Genomic DNA, 21,732 nt, shown 5'->3' on the forward strand with positions numbered 1-21,732 from the left:
TAATTTTAAGAATCTTGATTTTGAAAGTGAAAATGTGACTGTGACATCTTTTGTTTTGCCTGATCCTTTAAATATATTTTTAAATTTATTTTTGGACAATCAGGGCTTTCATTTGGACTGCAGGTGAACTTGAATCTCTCCTTGTTCTTCCTGAGGTAACCCTCAAACTAAACTCTTATCTCACTAACCAGCCCTACAATTTCACCTGTAGGGGCATCTCTAGACAATTTATTTTAATAACTATATCTATACATATAGATTTTCTTTTTTTTTGGCGGAAATAAAAAAAACCAAACCAACAAAGAGGCACACGGAAGAAAGACACCCCCCTCCCAAAGGTGAGAGGGGGGGAAGATGGCAGCTCTCGCCAGTTCTCTCATTAGACAGAAACGAGCGGTAAAGGACGAGCAAACTAACAGACCAGTAGCCAACAAACGCAAACCCTGTCCAAAGAGCAACAAGTCCCTCTGCCAGAAACAGATCCTGGTCCTGATCTCCAAAGTGCGACTGTGTGGGGGTCGAAAAGGTCGAAACGAGAAACGTCCAGGTGAGTCCCTGCTTGTTCCCCTCCTCCCTCATATGTTGGGATATTTCATTATCTGAATTAATTTATGTGAAAACTTTATGAACTGACTGAAAATTGTAAAATGTGATATTTTTTCTCAAGATTTCCGATAAATTAAAATTAGCATTGATTTTACAGAAAAAGTTGAATTTGCGGCCAAAATGTCAAAGTTTTAAATTTAAAGAATAAATTCAGCAAGATTTTTTTCCCCCCAGTTCAATAAATAGTCTATTTAATTTTATTGAAGCCTCATCAATCGCTGCCATCGAGCTTCTCTCAACTTTACTCAGCTCTCATTCTGCTCGTGTGGTGAAACAAGAGATCAATGTCGTGTACAAACACTTTTACATTAAGAACAAGGATTTATCGTGCATGGCAGCTTACTCCTATGCATCAATTACATATTTAATATTCATTACTGTCGTAGCTCATAAAGTTTAATGATTTAACATTTGCAGTTTTGCTCAACGTATGTAACTCATGCTGCTTCTACTATTTGACCATTAGTAACAACTCTGTAAAGTAAAAGCAAGACAAGTTGTAAAAATGCAGCTGAAAAGACTTCAAACACTCCTAATGAATGTTTTCGATTGAATTCACAAATATATTGCTATGCACAAGATTTCAGTGAAATGTGAAATTAGACAAGGATGGAATGTAGGCTTTGCTTCTGCAACATTAGCAGATTTGCATGCACAAAAATAATGCCAGGCTGTGCAGAAATTAGGAGTACTGTTGAAATACTGATCTGTAAAAATACACAACATCCAGGCATTGATGAACAAAAAGATATACAATGTAGTTTAAAATTTTAAAACAGAATACATATAATTCAGGAATTGTATGCCACAAATATTTATAACATATATAAATATTATATATATACATATACAATATTATATGTTTTATATTATTAATATACAGTAAATATAGAAAATCTGTTTAAAAACCATGATGCACTGGGTGACTTGGTGAGGTTCTTTGATGCACTTTCTCTTCGAAAACAAAGCTTCAACACTGAGGCTGTGAATGGAGAATTATGGGATGTACTGCCTTAACCAGTGTGTGATGGGTCAATGAAAAGGAATGTGTTCTAAACTCTACGTAGTTTATTTCAATCATGCAATCTTCTAGATGTTGTGCTGGTGGATGCAGTTACTGTAATTATAGAGTGACCTATCAAAGAATTATACACTGCCTACTATGTTCAACATTTAATAGAATTTTTTTGTTTTATTACTTGATTATTTAAACCCCTGTGTATTCTCTTCCATACATGCTCCCCCCCCCTAATGCATTACTGCATGAATGCAGGAAAACGAAAAGCGTAATTTCTCCTTGTATGTGGCTTGTAGACTACTGCATTATTTAATCCTGGACTGAGAAATGTTTTGCCTTATTCATGCACAATTAAGTACATTTACTATGCTTTGGTTAAATTATGCATATTACAGAAATGTCGCTGAGCAAACCACATACTGTCATGGTTGATGTTGAATTTGAAGTGCAGAGAGCTAAAGACTGCATCTAAGCAGACTGAATGAAAGATGAAGGATGAGCGGAGCTTTGTGTCTGATGAGGACTTGCATTTGATTCTGCGATGGTCCGGTCACATATATGTTCCTCAAACAGTAATGATTCAAAAACCACATGACCAAAAGACTGATGTGCTGTGGAAAAGACACTGTTCATTATTCAATGTCAACATTGACGAAAGCTTTCAGTTCAATAGATAGCTAGACAGGATGAGTCACTGACAGACTGATTGATCAATCAAAATACTTTACTATAACTTTTTACAGTCCATATATGACTTTACAAAGTAACAAACAAGTTAAATAAAGAGGTTTAATCTATGGTCTTGCCCCCCGCGATGAGCTGGCATCTTTTCCGGGGTGTACCCCACCTCTCACTCATAGCAAGCTGAGATAGGCTCCACACATCGCAGGATTCTGTATGTTTTTACCAGAGGGCACTTTGTGTCAGCTGTCATATTAGCATCACACCAGCACACAAGCTATATTTACTACTGTCATAAACCGACAGCATGTTGAAATGACAGGACTAACATAAGCCCTACTTCTTATACATGCAGTTGGCACAAGGCTCACACCAGATGAGTTCCATGAACAAATGCTCTGATTATACTTCTTCATCACCTTCCTCTTGGTTCCTTGACAGTTTTCTATATGGGAAGACTTGCAATACCCCTTTAAACCGTGGCCTGACCAAAACATAAACTCTCCCACTGTTAGTAATCTGCACTGCTGACCTCCTTCCAGATCAATTTAGCTCATTAATGTGCAGCAATTGATCAATAATCAGCCTCTTAGTTTGTTCAAGGTGGAATCTGACTTGAAAAGGGAGGGATATTGAGCTACTCACCCCTCTGTCCCCTTTATTCCCTTTGTCGTATATCATATGAGCACAAAAACAAATATGCAAAGATATTTAAATCTAAAATTGACCTCATGAATAAAACAAACACCTTTTTTTTTAGGAATTACCTGAACATTGGTAAAGGTAATCACAGTAATTAGTATGTAAATATAATGCAGACCTAAACATATTGTAACACTGACTGGGATATGTGACATGGAAGTGCGTGGTAGTATGTTGGTATGTTGGTGGAGTAAGCATCCAGGAGGCCAGCAGACACTCGGAGCACGACTGTAGGACCCGGCTGGCGGGCAGCAGACCAGGTTACAAGGAGAGATCCAGCAGAGGATAGCATTAAGCTGACCCCGGGAGATCAGGGCCGCAAAGTTGCTTACTCAACAACACCTGATCAGACAATGCAGTGTTCGGTAGCTTCTCATCAGAACTTTACTGACGGTGGCAGGGGTCAGAGACACAGAAGGGGAGAGTCTGCAGAGGTAATCAGAGTTTAAAATGAAAAGTAAAGATGTGACTGAAGTCAAAGACAACTGTCATAAGGTGGAGGCGGGTGGCATCAATGGGGGTGGATAAAGAGATAATCAAAGGTACAGGATGATGAAGAGAAAGAGTTTGCTGCAGAGATTAAAAGGGAGGTGGGTGGGACTGGAAATCATGTATGTGGAGAAGATCTTCAAATGGAACCTTGGGCATAGATGTTCTATTAAATGTGAGATTCTTCTCATCTTTAAATCAGGTTCTTTTAAAGGACATTTTTCTTCTTTTTAATGAGTGTTTTGTTTCAGTTTAAGGTAGATGGGTGTTTCATTGAGATGACTGGTGTGCTGCTTAAACATAGAGCCTTCACCTCTGGAAATAAGGAAGATGAGAAAGACATCAGAGAACTGTTCACATCCTGACTCCTGTGAGTGGTTACAGGTTAAAGGTCGTCAATCAGCGACAGGCGCTTCTATTATTACACTCTTTTCTAAAGCTTGGACCAGTTTGGGCTTGTTACATAAAAGATATTTGGATATGTGTTTTTGTCTTGTCACTAGATGGTAGTTTCAATTTGGTTGGGTTTAGTAGAAAGAAAGATGTTAAGTATTTCCAGGAACCAAGAAAAAAAAATCAAAATCAAAGCTAGTCTTACATTTTTTTAAAATTTTGAACATTTTTGAACATTAGAAACCAAACACTTTGAAGACAGTTGATTTGAAAAAAAGTTGAATTGTTGTTAAATTGTTGAAGGTGTGAAGTGGCGCGAGGAAAAAAAGCAAGGCGAGGACCCCAGATGAGTACAAGAGCGAACAGTTTATTAAGCACAAAGTAACAGTAGAAAATCACTTACTAGGGAAAGGCTAAACTAATAAAGTAACAACAGAAAATCACCTTCAAGGGAAGAACTTGACTAATAAATTAACAGAGAATCACCGTTTGAGAAATAACTCTAGCTAACAAATTAACAACGGAAAATCACGTTACTCAGAGGAATACTTGTGTAGACCAAAAAACAATCACTGGAACAAAAAAGCTCGAAGCCAGAAGGTGTGGCAGGAGACAAGGTCAGGAACGTGGCGAGACACGGAGTGTGTGACTTGGAAATCTTCCGGCACTGAACAAAAGGGGAAAGGTGGCTGAATAGACCCCAGGTAGTCAGCCCGATGAAACTCAGGTTTGGAGAACAGACTCTGCCCACGAGCCCAGACCCGTCTCCTTCCACGCTCCAGCACTGCAGAGAGGGGGGAGGGAGAGCAGGGCAGTGAAAAAATCATCAGAGCAAAATGACAGAATGAATCATACTTTGTTGAGGACTTGCAAAAAATAATTATTTTTTACCCTCTTAAAGAAAAAAATGCAAACAGATAAATGTTAATGGAAAGCAAACATTTACCAAATGTAGACGTGACTTTGAAAACATTTAACTACGCACAAATCACAATGAAAAGCTCAGGGGTTCTGCAGTATTTCGCTATCAGAAATTGTAACGCTGCTCTGATTGAAACTTTTTCCAAATAAAATCCAACCTAGATTTCCAAACAGCAACAGCTATTTCTTTGTCCTCATCAGTACAAGACAAACGAGAGATTATTGGATGTTGGTTATTGAGTTCATCCTTTTTCTGGGGGATTTCCATCCTCCAACTACCCTTGTTTGGGTAGCAGTTGGGTAACAAATGGTATCAAATGCTGCAGATGTGCAGGAGTATGTGTTCTAATTCCTATACTGAACTTGGACCAACTTTCACACCTTTTAAGCCACAATGAATTATTACTAGAAGATGTTTTGAGCTCAGTTTTGTTAGAACGTCTTTAAGTAAAAACCGTTTAACGAATAGTCAATGCATTTCTCTTTATGGTTTAACTTACTGTATGATTCTGGATTTTAGGCTGTCATTAGACATTGTGTGAATAGCATCAGTGGGCATGAAGGGATTGGGGGGTGGGGGGGGGGATCAGTGACTTTTCTGTGAGTATTATTGCAGTAAGACTTTTGAATTGGCTTGTGAAAAACCGTTGAGCTGCTGACAATAGCTGTAAGTCTCATTCAATTGAAGGATGTGGAGATATGTGTGTACAAAGAGCACACTTTATTTGCTTTTGTCCTGAAGATACCACCTTAACGTCCCACACGTACCTGCTAAATCGAATCTGTGCGTGCTTTGATTAAAGCTGACAAGGACAGATTGAATTTGCCTCTAACAAGAAAAAGACAGTGACGATGGAGGACACATATAGAGGTAATGATTAGAAGACAAGGGGGAAGACATTGTGAGAGAATGTGAGAGGAAGTGGTGCATGAATGGGAGATGGGCTGCAAGAAGATCAGAAAGTTTAATCTAAAAAGTATGGCTGAAAAAAGTATGAAGACAATGCTATTATATTTTTTAATCAATTGCAAAAGACATCTGAGGAAAGATCTGCATTATTTTCACAAAGCATATGCTCATGAAAAAGCAACATGGTGAGGCAGCTGATTGATGTTTAAAGGTGAGATATTGAAACAACGGTGTTGCTAAAAACATTTATTTTTGTTGAAGATACCAGTGGTTAATCAGGTGGAGAACAGACCATGGGATGTAATACAGTCATTTTAGAGTATAGTAAGTTTTGCAAAATACTAAATCCACTCAAATATGATTTTTTTTTTGTTTTGTTGTGAAAATGACCTACAAAGTCTATAAAAAATACATTAACTTTAAATCAGCACATGGAGGATACAGTTGTACTACTTCATACTACGTTATTGAAAACCAGCTGTAAACTTCTCACTTCAAAAGTTTGGGACCAACAAAGAAACTTGCTGAAACCTACGGTGGATTCTGTCCGTCTATGTCGAACCACTGATGAGCATCGGCACTTTCTGTTTTCTTTGTCTCTTGTGTGGGAAAGTCTCTGCGTGTGAAGGCGATATCAAAGTGCTGCAGCGGGCGAATCAATACCAGTTCAAAATCATAATCCTTTGCTCTCCATCGCCATGCTGTTTAGCTTAGTTGTTTGTTTACTTGTGAGAATATCACAGGATCTGACAGGTTGGTTGCCCTGTGGGAATGCAGGGGGAATGTTTGTTCTGCTTATATTAAAGTGCCTTTTTGCGTCCTTGCTGGAGGGTCCGTGGGAAAAAAAAAAAAAGAGTGAGGTGTGATATGGAGCCATTGGTGTTTTCCATGCAGCTCGAAGTCGAGTAATTGGAAATTTCAAACTGCAGAGATACAACCATGTGCTTTAACGTTATCGATAAAGCCGTGAAGATACAGTATGCTGCCGCGCAGCATCTCACCGATTCCCCTGGCATCGCTGACGTGTTGCTGTCATAAAGCTAATGAAGGACATATGTGGAAACTGAATGTGTGTCAGGGAAGCGGTGTGAGTCCTGTTTGCTCCTGCCCGTGTCTGACATGCTCCTGTCAGCACCGTTAATAAGCAGCAATAACTCTGTCCCGCTTGCGTGAACTGCTTCCATTGTCACATGGAATGATTTATGAAGCCTTGAAATTTACATTAAGAGGCCTTTGTTGAAGTTTCAGGTGATGTGATACACCTCATTCAATCCATATTCCTTCTTTAACCTCGCTCCTGTCCTACTATCCTTTACATTTTTTGTACATGTCTTCCTCATCTCCTCTCATGCTTGTCACACTTTGCATTTTTATATCTCTCCATCACTATCCTTTACTTGCCCTGTTTTTACCCTCCCCTTTTTGACATGCCATTCCTCCATCCATGTTGTCGACTTGCTTTCAGAAACTCTCTCCCTTGCTCCTCTCCCTGTCTCCCCCTCTATATCATCCCACAAGGTTGATAATTACCACCAGCGCTGTAGAGCTCATGTCCCAGTTTAGAAAGGGAAAAAAAAAAAGGAAGAACCATGATCTCCTTTTATTGGAAACAGAATCAAATTCTGCACAAGAGGAAGACTTCCTTGCACATGAAATTCACATGCACACATTGTATGCGCCTGTATGTCTGCAAAACCTGCATGTACCAGTGGCAGAAATCTGGAGAGAGCAGATGAAATGAAAACCACAATGAGAAGGGAGGAAGGGAAAGTGATACCTGAGAATGTAAGGTATGGAAAACCCCTGTTGTTTCGGCTCAGTTAGAGCAATAGAAGGAGAAATGCCCTTGGCTGCTCAGTCATGCAGGCCTCTAGTAATTACGTCCAACCTTATCAAGAGGAGCTCAGCCAGAGGGAGATCAGCAAATGACATGCTGAGCACAAATCAGGCTAGATAAATACATTAGTTTAATGATAACCAACACCAAGCCATACACTACAGTGATTAGCGATAAACTGGAGCCACCGCCTATATTTCAGAGCAATTACATTGCAGCGAACGGTTTAAGTGTCCTTGATGGCAGCCGTGATGCATGAAGTGATTACCTTGGGTTCTTATGTGCGTTGACCTCATTTATACAGACACACACATAATTGCAGTGTGAATAGCTCCGGCCTACTATAACACCAGGCTCCAGGCTCCCCCATCTGATTTTCAAAATGATTATCAGCGCTAAATGTAATTTGAAGAGGGGCATCCCTGTGTAGGCAAACCCGTTGTAATCAACAAAACTCTCTCATGACTCCAGCTTTTACAAAACTACTAAACCTTGCTTCATAATTCAGTCAGTTCTGTCTGAAAGCAGCAAATTAAATACTAGGGATGAGCGAGTTCACTGCTATCTGTATCCATTCAACCATCTAAATGATCTGTATCTGTATCTGTACTTGGAATGGGCGGGGCTGTGGGTGTGGTTCAACCTTAAATGGGTGGGGCTTAAATCGGTACATTAATTAAGTGTGAAATTTATATGGATTGATCAGAAGTTGCTGTATTTATTGTTTATTTTTAAACTATTTACAGAACCGCCTCGATATTGACATTCAATGCTTTCGATCACAATAGTAAAGGAACTATTTACAGAACAAGTTTTTTCTGAACTCATAACAGGAAGTGTATTAAGGAATACAATCCATGCAATAAGAAATTATGAACTACAAAATGTGCATGAATGAGAATTGTCATACTCAACACAACTTTCTAATACTTTTTCTTTATAATTATTTTTTTATTTTTATAATAATAATAATAATAATATAATTTTTTCAATTTTGTATTTATCTATACCACCTAATGTTCTTGCCATTTTTTTCACACAAAGTTAAGCAATGTTGATGAAGGTGTATGTGCGTGTGTTTGTGTGTGTCTGTTTGTGCATGATGTGTGTGACATGTGTGTGCAACTTGACAGAACTGAAATAAAATGTCTCCGGAAATGCATCTGATTTAGGTTTCCATGTGACGACTGTTAAAATAGAGTTCAAATTTACATGTAGTTTTCTTACATAAAAGAAAACAATGCATCTATGCATATAATAACTCGAATAAAATGTGATAATGCAAGCGGGTTTTTTTTTCCTCGCACCAACAAAAGCTAACTTAGAATTTGACCTAAAGGACAGTATGTTGTGTTGTTTCACTAAAAGTGAAGTGCCTGATCACTTGATTTTTCCCTCGTCAAATCTAAGGCATCGTGTGTGGAGAAGTCAGCTGGAAATGACTGCTGATGTTGACACGCGGTGTGTGCTAAAAACACCTGGCGTGGAGGTAAATAAACAAACAGGGAGTCCTCTTTGACTCACACTCCACTAACCTGGATCAGTGAATGCTTTCTGTCGCTCAAGCCTGCACGTGGAGTGAAGGATGTAGTTGTAGTGGGTTGAGAATAAGTTAAGTTTTGAATAGGAAATAAGCACCCCCTTTATTTTTCTGAGACGTTAAGAGTTATGTTAGACTGGGAAGTGACTGGGATGCACTTGCAACGCCAAGTCAGTGGGTGGCGCTCGCGCGCTCCTGGGGATCTAGGGGAGCGGCATCTTCGCAAGCTTTATTGGCGCGAGTCATTAATAAAATGACTTGTGACCTGTGAGGACGTTAATCCTTGTGCTCCGCTGTTGATCCGCAGGTAATGCAGAAACATTTGATGGCTCTCTGGGTTGTGGCTGCGCAGGTGTGGATGTGTGGGAGATGTCTGTTCTGTGTTGGGATGACTGGTGGATGGAGAGCGGTTACTGGTGGAGTTGGTTGTGTGTTTCTGACGAGTGTGTGAATACTGTTAGCATGCTAGTGGTGTGCCTCATGGAGTGAGTGTGACGTCGTTGCGTTGGAGTGTTTGCTTGTATGACAGTGATATTTTGGTTATCCTTAATTTATGTTCCAGTTAATTTATTTTGATAATTATTAATTTATTTGCTTTTATTGTACCATTGTTTATTTGTTGTTTTGCAGATTATTGGTTGTTTCTTTTATTGATGAACATTTAAATATTTTTTTATGTTGTATTATTAATAAAATGACTTGTGACCTGTGAGGACGTTAATCCTTGTGCTCCGCTGTTGATCCGCAGTACACAACCACCGATTCACAGTGCATTTGGCCTGTGCATCATATGAGCCGGTCCAGATTCCCCTAGGTCTGGCGCCGGTTACATTTGGGGGCTCGTCCGGGATCTTCTAGAATCACTGCCAAGTGAAGTGGGTGCAGAGAAGACGTGAAACGTCTGTCCAAAGCTTCAGGGAAGGCTGTATTCCAGTACGTCATCCAAAAGAGCTGAGGCCACCCGTGAAACGTCATCATGTCCACAGCTGCTCCACATCACGTCCGGCGAATGCTGATCTACCAGATCCAAAAGAGACTTTCTGAGCTGAGTCCGAGTCAGTTAACGACTGTTGCAAGTTCTATTGAAGATGACGGTGTAACCCGTAGCGTCGGTGATCTGAGTGAACCAGAGCTGTATGATCGGATTGTTGACTACGTAAGAAGTGAAAAGTTGAGAAACCTGGAGGATGAAGGCATGGCTCAGCTCCTTGTCCTTGATGATATGCTGAGTGGCATGCTTACCACCGACGGTGAAGTTGGAGCTAGTCAGATCACACCCTGTAGAATGGCAGACGTGACAACCCAGCAGCAGGATTGTTCCACTCCACCTCCTCCTGACTACAACCCTCCAGATCAACCTCCCGCGACACCAACCACTAACATTCCCCACCACCCGGTGAATATGGACAGTAACAGCCAGGCCCTGCCACTCTTGCCACGTGACCAAGATGCCCGTCCAGCTGCAGAGGACGGAGACGCTCACTCGCTTCCGTCACCTGCAGGAAGGAACGACAGCATGCTGCACAGGAACTTCGCCTCTACAGCATCGAACAAGTCGCTCACAGCAGGTGCTGGTGGTAATCCCCGTGGCAGAGTGAGTCCGGCTTCTAGTGTCGGAGAGCAGGTATTGAGGTTTAATGATGTTGCAGCTCTGCTCCCACGCAGAGAATTTAAGTTACATGGTGGACAAATCAGTGATGTTGGTTCTGACATGTCTTACAGTAACCTTTGTAGACAAATTGATGAAGGGTTGCAAGAAGGGTTTACTGAGTCAGAAGTAATTCGCACGGTGATCAGGATCACAAAACCTGGCACATTCAGAGAAATGTTAAATAACAGGAATGATTTAACTGTTAATGAGCTGAAGTGTTTTCTCCGTGCGCATATCAGAGACAAAAACAGTACCGAGCTTTTTCAGGAGTTAAGCAATGCTAAGCAACAAGACAGAGAGAGCCCACAGCAGTTTCTGTATAGGATCATGGGGCTGAAACAGCGTGTTCTGTTTGAGTCACAACAGCTTGGTGCAGAGTTTACCTATGACAAAAAACTGGTTCAAGGTACTTTCCTCCACACGCTGTACCAAGGGTTAAATGATAAAAACAACCATGTTCGACATGACCTCAAACCCCACCTAAAAGATGTGCAGGTCACTGACGAATTTCTCTTAGATCAAATTACTAAGTCTTCTAGTGAGGAGACAGAAAGACAAAGACGGTTTGGTGCAGTAACTAAAACTCGACCAGTGACCGTGAGCTCAGCTCAGCTTGACAGTAGTGACCCAGTCAAAGGAGCTAACGTTGACATTGAGTTACAGGCTAACCGTGTTGCTATAAAAGAACTGACAGCGCAAGTGTCCTCCCTGACCAAACATCTGGCCCAAATGGTGAAACCCCCTGACCGTGTGACACCTGGGGACCCTTGCTCACCAGCTGCCCATCCTCCAACACCAGTGACTGAAATCAGGGGCAGGTGCAATGATTGTATCCAGCAGAGCAAGGTGAGCTGCCCTCACTGTTTTGTTTGTGGCCAAGCTGGGCATCGCGCCATCGGCTGTCTGCAAAAGAGGGTTCCGGGAAACGGGCTGAGGTCACTGGAGAGGGGCAGTCAGTGACCACAACAGCTAGAGGAACCCCAACACCAGCCAGCCGCTCCAAAGCAGTTAACCAAAAGAAAGCTAACACACAATCTCAACAACAACCAAAGAAACGCCTCGCACAACTGATAGGTAAGCGATGTATGGTTTCATGTGCTGTTGATGGAGTTCCATTCCAGATGTTACTCGACTCAGGGGCCCAAGTGACTATGGTGGGAAGAGTTTGGATGGAAAAAGTGCTTCCCCGTGTTCCGATCCAGCCTCTCAAATCCCTACTGTCGGACCTACCATTAGAGATTACGGCAGCGAATGGTAGCGATGTTCCCTTCGATGGGTGGGCAAATGTTGAACTCCAGATATGTAGTAAGAATCAAGGACATGTCACCATACAAGTGCCATTACTGGTCAGTAACCACTTTCTTAACTATCCTCTGTTAGGTAGTAATGTTATAGCTGAGATCATTGAATCACACAAAGACCAGGGGGGTGAGACTGATATTTCTGCTTTACTCAAAGAAGCTTTAAGTATCAGCAACAGTGCAGTGGAAGCTCTAGTTCCAGCTATCCAGGTTCTCACTCCTGAAGAGATGGGCCGTGAGTGCAGCGTAAGAACAGGGAAGAGAGGTGTAACTATTCCAGCAGGGCAGATTTGTGAGGTTAGGTGTAGAATCAGAGAATGGCCAAGGGGCGGGGAAATGTTTTTTCAACCGGAGTTAGTGAATAACTGTCCTGAGGGATTAGAACTGTTACCAGGTCCCGTAGATGTTCCGAGTGGATCCACAAAAGTAGTCAGAATCCCTGTTCAGAACCCCACTAGACATAATATCTACCTCACCAAGAGAACAGTTCTAGGTACGTTGGAGGAAGTGGCTGAAGTGAAACCCGTCAAATGCTTTTCAGGAGGTTCAGAACCCGTTCATCACCCCACTGTAAATGCTGCTCAGCAAAGTCCAGATAAGCAGAGGAAAACAAGAGGTAAACATGACCATAAAACCCTGATAAAACAAAAATGGCACCCACCTGTTGATGTTTCTCACCTGGAAGAGGATGAACAGAAGATTGTCAGAGACATGTTGTATGAAGAATCAGATGTGTTTGCCAAGGATGATTCTGACATTGGTTGCATTCCAAATTTGCAGCTGAAAATCCATCTCAAGGATGAAACGCCAGTCCAAACGTCCTACAATTCAGTTCCCAAGCCACTGTATCAAGAGGTAAAAGAATATGTCCAAAACCTGCTTAACCAAGGCTGGATCAGAAAGTCCATCTCACCCTACTCATCTCCGGTGGTCTGTGTCAGAAAAAAAGACAAGAGCTTACGCCTTTGTATTGATTACCGGGGTGTAAACAGCAAAACTGTCCCCGACCGCCACCCTCTTCCACGCATCCAAGACCTACTAGATAACTTAGGGGGGTACTCGTGGTTCTCCCTACTTGACCAAGGTAGCGCTTACCATCAGGGTTTTGTTGACGAGAGCTCCAGACATGTGACTGCTTTTAGCACGCCTTGGGGTCTCTACGAGTGGATCCGTCTCCCATTTGGTCTTACCAACGCCCCTGCGGCATTTCAAAGATGTATGGAGGGAGCCCTTGATGGGTTAAGGGATGAGTGCTGTTCCCCATACTTGGATGATGTGCTCTGTTTTTCAAAGACCTTTTGTGACCACGTTGATGATGTGAGGCGGGTACTCTGCCGTCTGAGAGAGCATGGCGTTAAGCTACGACCAAAAAAATGTGAGTTATTTAAAAGGCAGATCAGATATGTAGGACGTCTAGTGACCAGTGAAGGTGTCCAAATAGATCCTAAAGACCTTGAGGCAGTTCAGCATTTGAAGGACAGAGAACCAAAGAATGTGGGAGAGGTTAGGGCCCTCCTAGGGTTTCTAGGTTATTATAGAACCTTCATACAGGACTTTTCTAGGATAGCCCGGCCACTGTTTAAGCTCATAGAAAGTCCCAGTGAGTCTAGCCAGATGCCTGCTCCAGCTAAGCCTAGCAAAGTTAAGATAAAGAGTACAAAAAGTGGCCAGCTCTCATCCAGAGCTCTTGTCCAGTGGACATCAGAGCACAGGGCTGTGGTGTCGCGCCTTGTTGACATGCTGACCAGTCCACCTATTTTGGCTTACCCAGACTTCAATTTACCCTTTGTTCTACACACTGATGCCTCAAATGAAGGTCTGGGTGCAGTACTCTATCAGCAACAGGGAAACAAACTCCGTGTCATTGCTTTTGGTTCAAGGACACTCACGCCTGCTGAAAAAAACTACCACCTTCATTCTGGCAAGCTCGAGTTCCTTGCCCTAAAGTGGGCAATCTGTGACAAATTTAGAGATTACCTCTATTACGCTCCCACTTTTACAGTATACACGGACAATAACCCCCTTACTTATGTATTGAGCACAGCTAGGTTGAACGCAGTTGGGCATAGGTGGGTGGGTGAGTTAGCCGACTTCCATTTTACCATCAGGTATCGGCCAGGCAAGTCAAACACAGACGCTGACACCCTGTCACGATATCCAGTGCTGTTGCATGATTACATAAATGAGTATACTGAAGCAATGCCACCAGAGGTAGTCTCAGCCATCTGGCAGGGGAACGAAGCTGAAAAAGCCAGTGATGTGCCCTGGGTAGCTGCGTTGCAGCAATGTGCCAATGAAACAACTTTTGACAGCACTCCAGTTATCGTTCCAAAAAATATCCAAGCTGCTCAAATGGAAGACCCTCACATCAGTGAGGTGGTGAATCTAAAGAAAGGAGGATGGAATCCAAATGATAAAGACAAAAGACAAATGGGACGAGAGACACACAGACTAGTCCAAGAATGGAAAAGACTCAGACTGGACAAAGGAATATTGTACAGGCAGGCGGGACAACGGAAACAGTTAGTTCTCCCCAGTAAGTTGAAGTCGACAGTGCTGAAACACCTACATGATGATATGGGACATGTCGGAGCAGACAAGGTCCTTCATTTAGCTCGAGAAAGGTTTTACTGGCCCTTTATGCAACATGAAATTGAAGACTACGTTATTCGGCATTGCCGGTGTGTCAAACAGAAACGGCCAACAGTCCCAGATAGAGCACCAATGGGCTCTATAACAACTAGTGCCCCTTTCGAGCTTATCTCTGTCGACTATCTCCATCTGGAACCAAGTAAAGGTGGCTACGAATACATTTTAGTATTGGTGGATCACTTTACTCGTTTTGCACAAGCCTATCCGACCAAGAACAAGTCAGGCAGAACAGCAGCGGAAAAGATTTTCTATGACTTTATTCCACGTTTTGGGTACCCCGAAAAATTGCATCATGATCAGGGGCGGGAATTCGAGAACAGCCTTTTCCAGAGACTCCAGCAGCTGGCTGGAATTGCCCATTCTCGAACGACCCCCTACCACCCGCAGGGGAATCCTGTTGAGCGCCTGAATAGGACACTGCTACAAATGCTGCGTACTCTGCAAGAGGAGAAAAAGACTGAGTGGAAAGATCACCTACCCCACATAGTTCATGCTTACAATTGCACAAGACATGAGGGAACAGGGTATTCACCCTTCTTTCTTCTGTATGGAAGAGCTCCACGCTTGCCCGTTGACCTGCTCTTTGATTTAAAACCTGAGCAGGAGTCACAGTCCAGACAAGAGTATGCACAGAAATGGGCTTCCCGCATGCAGGAGGCATATAAAATCGCCTCAGAGAACAGTGGAAAGTCCTCAGCTAAAGGCAAAAAGCTCTATGACCGGCATGCTAAGGGTATTGTGCTTCAGCCGGGAGATCGGGTTCTTGTCAGAAATATGTCAGAGAGAGGCGGGCCAGGCAAACTCCGTGCTTACTGGGAAAAGAGAATCCATCGTGTTGTGGAAAGGATAGGAGAAGGACCAGTGTACAAAGTTCAGCCAGAAACTGGAGACCGGAACCCCCGTGTCCTGCATCGTAACCTTCTGCTATCTGTCAATGACTTACCATTGGAACAAGATGGGAGGCCTCAGCGTACAGCCAACAAAAGGCAAAAAGGAGACAAACGGAAAAAGAACAGTGAAACTGTGGAGCAGGAACCTGTACACTCTGATGAAGAGGAGGAATACACCTATTACCTCCGACCCAGACCAGTGTATCATAGAGAGAGAGTCCGATCCTCCCTGCCCCAGTCAAAGCCAAATAAAGAACTCAGTGCCGTAGCTCCAGAGTTTCAACCAATGAGGCCAGTAAGCGAACCAGCTCAAGGGCGACAGCCACCTGAACCTGAGCCAGTTGCTCAGTCAGAGCCAGCACAGGTGCACACACCAGCTATTACACCACCAGTTGTGGAAGTGCAGGAAGAACCAGAAAGGGATGACACTGTGGAAGAAGCAGGTTCAGAGGCACAGGTTGACAGTAGTGGGCCTCTTGGAGAACTGTCAGGGGAAGAAGCACCACCTTTGAGGAGGTCTACTCGAGCGATCAAACCGAGAGAAATGCTCACCTATGATCAGCTTGGACAACCTTCCAACCAGATGTGGCGGCCTGGAGCAAACCTGGTGTTCACCTGGGTCCCTTCCCATAGGCTATATTCTCCCCAACTCTGTTACTACCCACCAATATGGGCATACTAGGTTGATTATGAGGTGTACAGCGGCTGAAGAGACATTGACTGTACAACTGTAACAGGCTGTATTTAGTAAGTCAGACTTTCTTGACTTTAACGACGACAACTCTATTGTTAGTTCTAGATGTCCGGAGACATCTCTTGAAGCAGGGGAGAGTGTAGTGGGTTGAGAATAAGTTAAGTTTTGAATAGGAAATAAGCACCCCCTTTATTTTTCTGAGACGTTAAGAGTTATGTTAGACTGGGAAGTGACTGGGATGCACTTGCAACGCCAAGTCAGTGGGTGGCGCTCGCGCGCTCCTGGGGATCTAGGGGAGCGGCATCTTCGCAAGCTTTATTGGCGCGAGTCATTAATAAAATGACTTGTGACCTGTGAGGACGTTAATCCTTGTGCTCCGCTGTTGATCCGCAGGTAATGCAGAAACATTTGATGGCTCTCTGGGTTGTGGCTGCGCAGGTGTGGATGTGTGGGAGATGTCTGTTCTGTGTTGGGATGACTGGTGGATGGAGAGCGGTTACTGGTGGAGTTGGTTGTGTGTTTCTGACGAGTGTGTGAATACTGTTAGCATGCTAGTGGTGTGCCTCATGGAGTGAGTGTGACGTCGTTGCGTTGGAGTGTTTGCTTGTATGACAGTGATATTTTGGTTATCCTTAATTTATGTTCCAGTTAATTTATTTTGATAATTATTAATTTATTTGCTTTTATTGTACCATTGTTTATTTGTTGTTTTGCAGATTATTGGTTGTTTCTTTTATTGATGAACATTTAAATATTTTTTTATGTTGTATTATTAATAAAATGACTTGTGACCTGTGAGGACGTTAATCCTTGTGCTCCGCTGTTGATCCGCAGTACACAACCACCGATTCACAGTGCATTTGGCCTGTGCATCATATGAGCCGGTCCAGATTCCCCTAGGTCTGGCGCCGGTTACATAGTCACAAATGCCCTCGCTGCAGGAAATACCCAGGGTCAGTCATGGCTGCAGGTTGGATTCCTGGCATAGTTGGAGAAAGTTGTGCGAAGCTGATTGATAGTAGGAGTGTTCGCCATGACAGGAGATTCTGTAATAAAAATAAAAAGAGTAAAAGAATAACATCCCACAGGGGAAATGTTTCATATGTTTTACATTATAAGCATAAAATAAAAGCTAAATACTACAAACATACAATAAGACTAAAAGGATAAATAATATTGAATAAAAACAGTAGAATGAATAAACTGAGTAAGACAAAATAAAATAGATGCAATACGAGTATTGAATAAAACAGAACACTATTTAAGATTATCATCATCTTTAAAAGTAAGGTAAACACAGCGACAAAAAAATTAAACATACTGTGATAGGAGCCCAAGAAAGGTTTAAAATATTAGTTAAAAGCGTGATTAAAAAGTCCGGTCTTTAATGTTCTTTTCTTTAAATTTTATTTTATTTAGTTTACTATAATAATCCCCGAAGGGAAATTAAAAGCTCACTCTAGCAGCTCTGTCATGGTGCGACCTTTATGAGCAACTTTTAAAGGGGACGGCGCCTTGCTCAAGGGTGCCTCAGCAGTGCTCACTTCGGATGTGAGCTGACACCTCCCACTGTCACTGCTCACAATCCGAAATGACTGGGCGGAGCGGGAATCGAACCGTCGATCTTGGATCATTGGACGACCCGCTCTACCGCTGAGCCACTGCCGCCCTATATTAATATTTTTAAAAATATTGACAGCCCCTCAGGTGTGAGGCCCTCCAACAGGCTGTTCTTATGTGACCATTTTTGTTCTTGATTTTGGTGAAAACAGATCAGATACATAAGAAGGCACAAGGCCATTAAAGAATCTTAAAATCAGTCCTGAAGTGGACAGGGAGCCAATGCAACAACTCTAAAACCGCCCTTTGGTCCTCGTCAGCACACGTGCAGATGAGTTTTGTAATAATTGGAGATTTAGAATACTATTTTTGGGAAGACCAGAGAGCAGAGCATTAGAGGGCATTACAGCCTTATTTGCTTAAAAGTCACTCACTTTGAGATGGCCAGAGGCAAGTGAAACTGGGTGTCTGGAAGGATACTACAATACAGTACAGTACTTGAGTATACTCACCACTGCATTAAATTAAATGTTGATTTAATTCAATATCAATAGATTTATACAACATGCATTGTTTTTGGCTCCCACCTTGATAAATCATGTTCTAACTGTTGTTTAATATGAGTATGACCTGAGCTAACCGAATCACTCAACATGAGCTTTGAGTCAATAACTCTCCCAGTTATCATGTTCTCTGTTTACCTCTGTGCAGCAGTACAAGCCACACGCACGCACGCATTCTGCATCCTCATGACAAAATCCAAAAAAAGAATCCCAAAAAATGTTGTTTTTTTTGCTCATGTAAACAATTCCATGTGCTTTGTTAATCTGACCAGAGGTGCAGCGCTGTCACAGTGTGTCACTATTTGTCTGTGCACATCTCCAGGGTTTATGAAGGGGAATACCAAACCACACTGAAAGAGGTTTTCCCTTAAGATTTTAAGTCAAGATGGTTTAGTTGTGATGTCTTGTCAACTGGAAAGACCATAATATTGACCTCCTGTCATCTCTGAAACACAAAACAAACTGTTCATAAATTGACCCCTAAAAGAGTTTTAGGCTATTAATATTTTATTTTAGCCCAGCGATGCACTGGCAACATGTCAGGGGATTACCCCGCGTCTCTCCCGCCACCAGCTGGGATACGCTACAGCAACACCCGTGAACATCAAGGTGGAAAAGTAATTATGGTCATCTGGTCTTCAAGACAGTGGACGGATGGATCATTTATTCCAAATTTACTTTGCAGTCTGGAACAAAGCATCTTTTGGTCCTCATCTAGACTGCCGCTAATCACAAACCCTTAATTCAGGGTTTCTGGATACTCATAACCAAAAGCTGACACCTTTACCTGCAAATTGGACTTCCTTCCTGTTTCTTTCGGGAGGGGGGGGGGTTATTAAAGTCTTGAGTACCAACTTGAATTACCCTCTGAAGCTGAGTGAAAAGCAAAAAATAATAATAAAAAAAACTGCATGAGCCACATACTATAAAAAGCCTTCTCTCTATAAATGGAAAACATCATTAAATGCTATTACCTGTATAAAAAGTCTGTGAAGAATGAAAAAATACACAATTGCACAGAATTCAAGCCTAAAATAGATTTTTTTAAACCTTTAACTTTTAATATTTAACTTACATGTTCCTGAGACAACATAGCGTTTGTTGTGTGTGTGTGTGTGTGTGTGTGTGTATGTGTGTGCGTGCATGTGTGCATGTGTGCGTGCATTATAAGACACACTTGCTGTCAGGACAGGGATGGCAGCAGCTGGCGGAATGCACACGGGGATGTAGTGCCTCTCTTGTATTTGATGACACTGAGTTGAGTCAGTGTTTTGATTATGCACAGTTTTGTTCATTTGCACGTTGTTAAAAGCCTCGAAGCGCTTCACTATTAGATACAGAAGAGGAGCTTTAGTACAGTAGATCCACGCCTACACAGACAGAAGAGCAAAAAATAACTTTGAAGAATTACATGTGGTTATTTATCACTATCTGTCAGTCCTAAACCAGATCTAGATCGAGAAAGATCCTCACAATGAATCCAATTCAAGAAACTGTGTGCTTAGTGTACAGATGGATTTGCAGGCAACTGCAGCACTGTGCTTTATGTGAATGATTGCAGTGATTACATAAAACACTACTGAACTTCAAATTACTCTTTTGAAGCCACAATTCATTTTAAAGCATGAGAATATAAAATAAAAACTGTCAGGAATAAATAGTTTTATGTTTCTGTATTTGTATGGAAATGACTGACCATGAGTCCACCTGGACCGTTGATCTCTGAGTGAAACATAGTTTTATAGACCCTGACACCAAACGTAGGAGTTTTGATTTTCTATGTCATTTATTGAATCTCTACCCAAATGCACTTTCTCTCTCACACATAGTCATCACTCTCAATGAAAAGACAGCTTCATTCAGTCCATTTATTTGCTGTGTGCTGACTTCTGTAATCCTTGATTCTCTCATTTCTCTTTTGCCCCTGTGTCTCTCCTTTTGCCATCTGTGGGGACAAGTAATGAGCAGCTTCCCTGCTCTGATTGGATGATGCATGAGGTTATTAGGTGACATGAAGAAACGCGTAACTCAAAGGATGTGAAAGGGAGGAGGCAGATGGGGGAAGAAAGTGCAGAGTAGAGACAATGAAATGTTTTGACAAGCAGCTTTGAAAGTGCTGCAGATGCTCGATGGTAATAATGGGAGCAGGTCGAACTTTCATTGATGCCTCATCCCTGGCACATTTCCTTTGGGAACTTGTCCTACTCATCTCATCCCTGCATCCTGAGCCACTCTTTTCCTCACTGTGCTTGTCTGAAGAAGACCTGGATCGGGGCCTTCAGAGGCTCCACGTAAACTTTAGAGTGTACTCATTGCTACCTATGAAAGCAATGAACTACAGCGCTCAGGCGGAGACTCTGTGTAACTGAGGGGTTAGACTTGGTTTCTTAAACCCAAAGTAGGCTGCAGAAACTCTTCACAAAACAAAACAGTTGCTCTAGACCATTGAGCCCTCACCTGTTCATTTAGCGTGAGGCCACCTTTCACTTTCATCTTCCAATGGCCCCAGCCTCTAAAATCTATTGAAGCAATGGGGTAGCTTAAGCCACACATGTTTAATTTTAGTTGATTTATTTACTTAAATTCTCTTTGAACTGCCACCTTATCATGGTGGAGGCATTTGAGTGCCTGAATGATCCCATGAGCTATGTTGTCAGGGTCTTTATGCTTTATAAAAACAGCCCCTGGAGTAATTGCCAAATTAAGTAAGACTTTGTTATTGAATATGAAAAGCCTAAACTGTCTTTTTTTTTTTTTAGATTTAGGGTTAATTCAATTGGCTTTACAATAAATGGTAGCATCAACATGCTAAAATATTATAACAGAGACATTTTTACATGGTGATGTTTTTTACCAGTGAAAAGCAGTAGAATAGTCATTACCTTCGTGTGGGGAAAACTGGACTTGGTTACAGTTAATTTTAGAGGTTCTATTATTTGCATCTTATACATCTGACAGACTCTTTTTTCAGGTTTCATAAATCAGTGACTGTTATTTCTATACACATATTTCTGATGCAGTGTTTTATTACCTTCTCTTGCAGAGCCCCAGCTGAAGGGTATCGTCACCCGACTATACAGTCAGCATGGATACTACCTGCAGATGCAGCCTGACGGCACCATGGACAGCACAAGGGACGAAAGCAGCTCATTTTGTGAGTGTGTGTGGGGTGCTGTCAAAAGTTAACTTGTCTTTTCCCGTGTCACTAATCAATTTATCTGCATCTAGTGTGATGCATGCAAAACTCGCAGTTTTCCCCATTTTATAAGTCAGGAAAGAAACAGCTCGTACTATGATTTATAGACAAATTGCCAACTTAAAGTT

General features: G+C 42.1%; 1 protein-coding gene across 1 annotated transcript in view; it reads left to right on the forward strand.

Moving 5' to 3' along the window:
- Positions 1-354: 354 nt before the first annotated feature.
- The window catches only part of fgf11b (fibroblast growth factor 11b), a 29,094-nt gene continuing 7,716 nt past the window's right edge, over positions 355-21,732 (forward strand). Inside the window, exons 1-2 of the mRNA XM_068331060.1 lie at positions 355-547; positions 21,452-21,562. Of these exons, the coding sequence (XP_068187161.1) occupies positions 355-547; positions 21,452-21,562 (304 nt within the window). The remainder of the gene's footprint in view (positions 548-21,451; positions 21,563-21,732) is intronic.

The sequence above is a fragment of the Antennarius striatus genome, chromosome 13 (assembly GCF_040054535.1).
Source record: "Antennarius striatus isolate MH-2024 chromosome 13, ASM4005453v1, whole genome shotgun sequence".
In the NCBI taxonomy this organism is placed as follows: Eukaryota; Metazoa; Chordata; class Actinopteri; order Lophiiformes; family Antennariidae; genus Antennarius; species Antennarius striatus.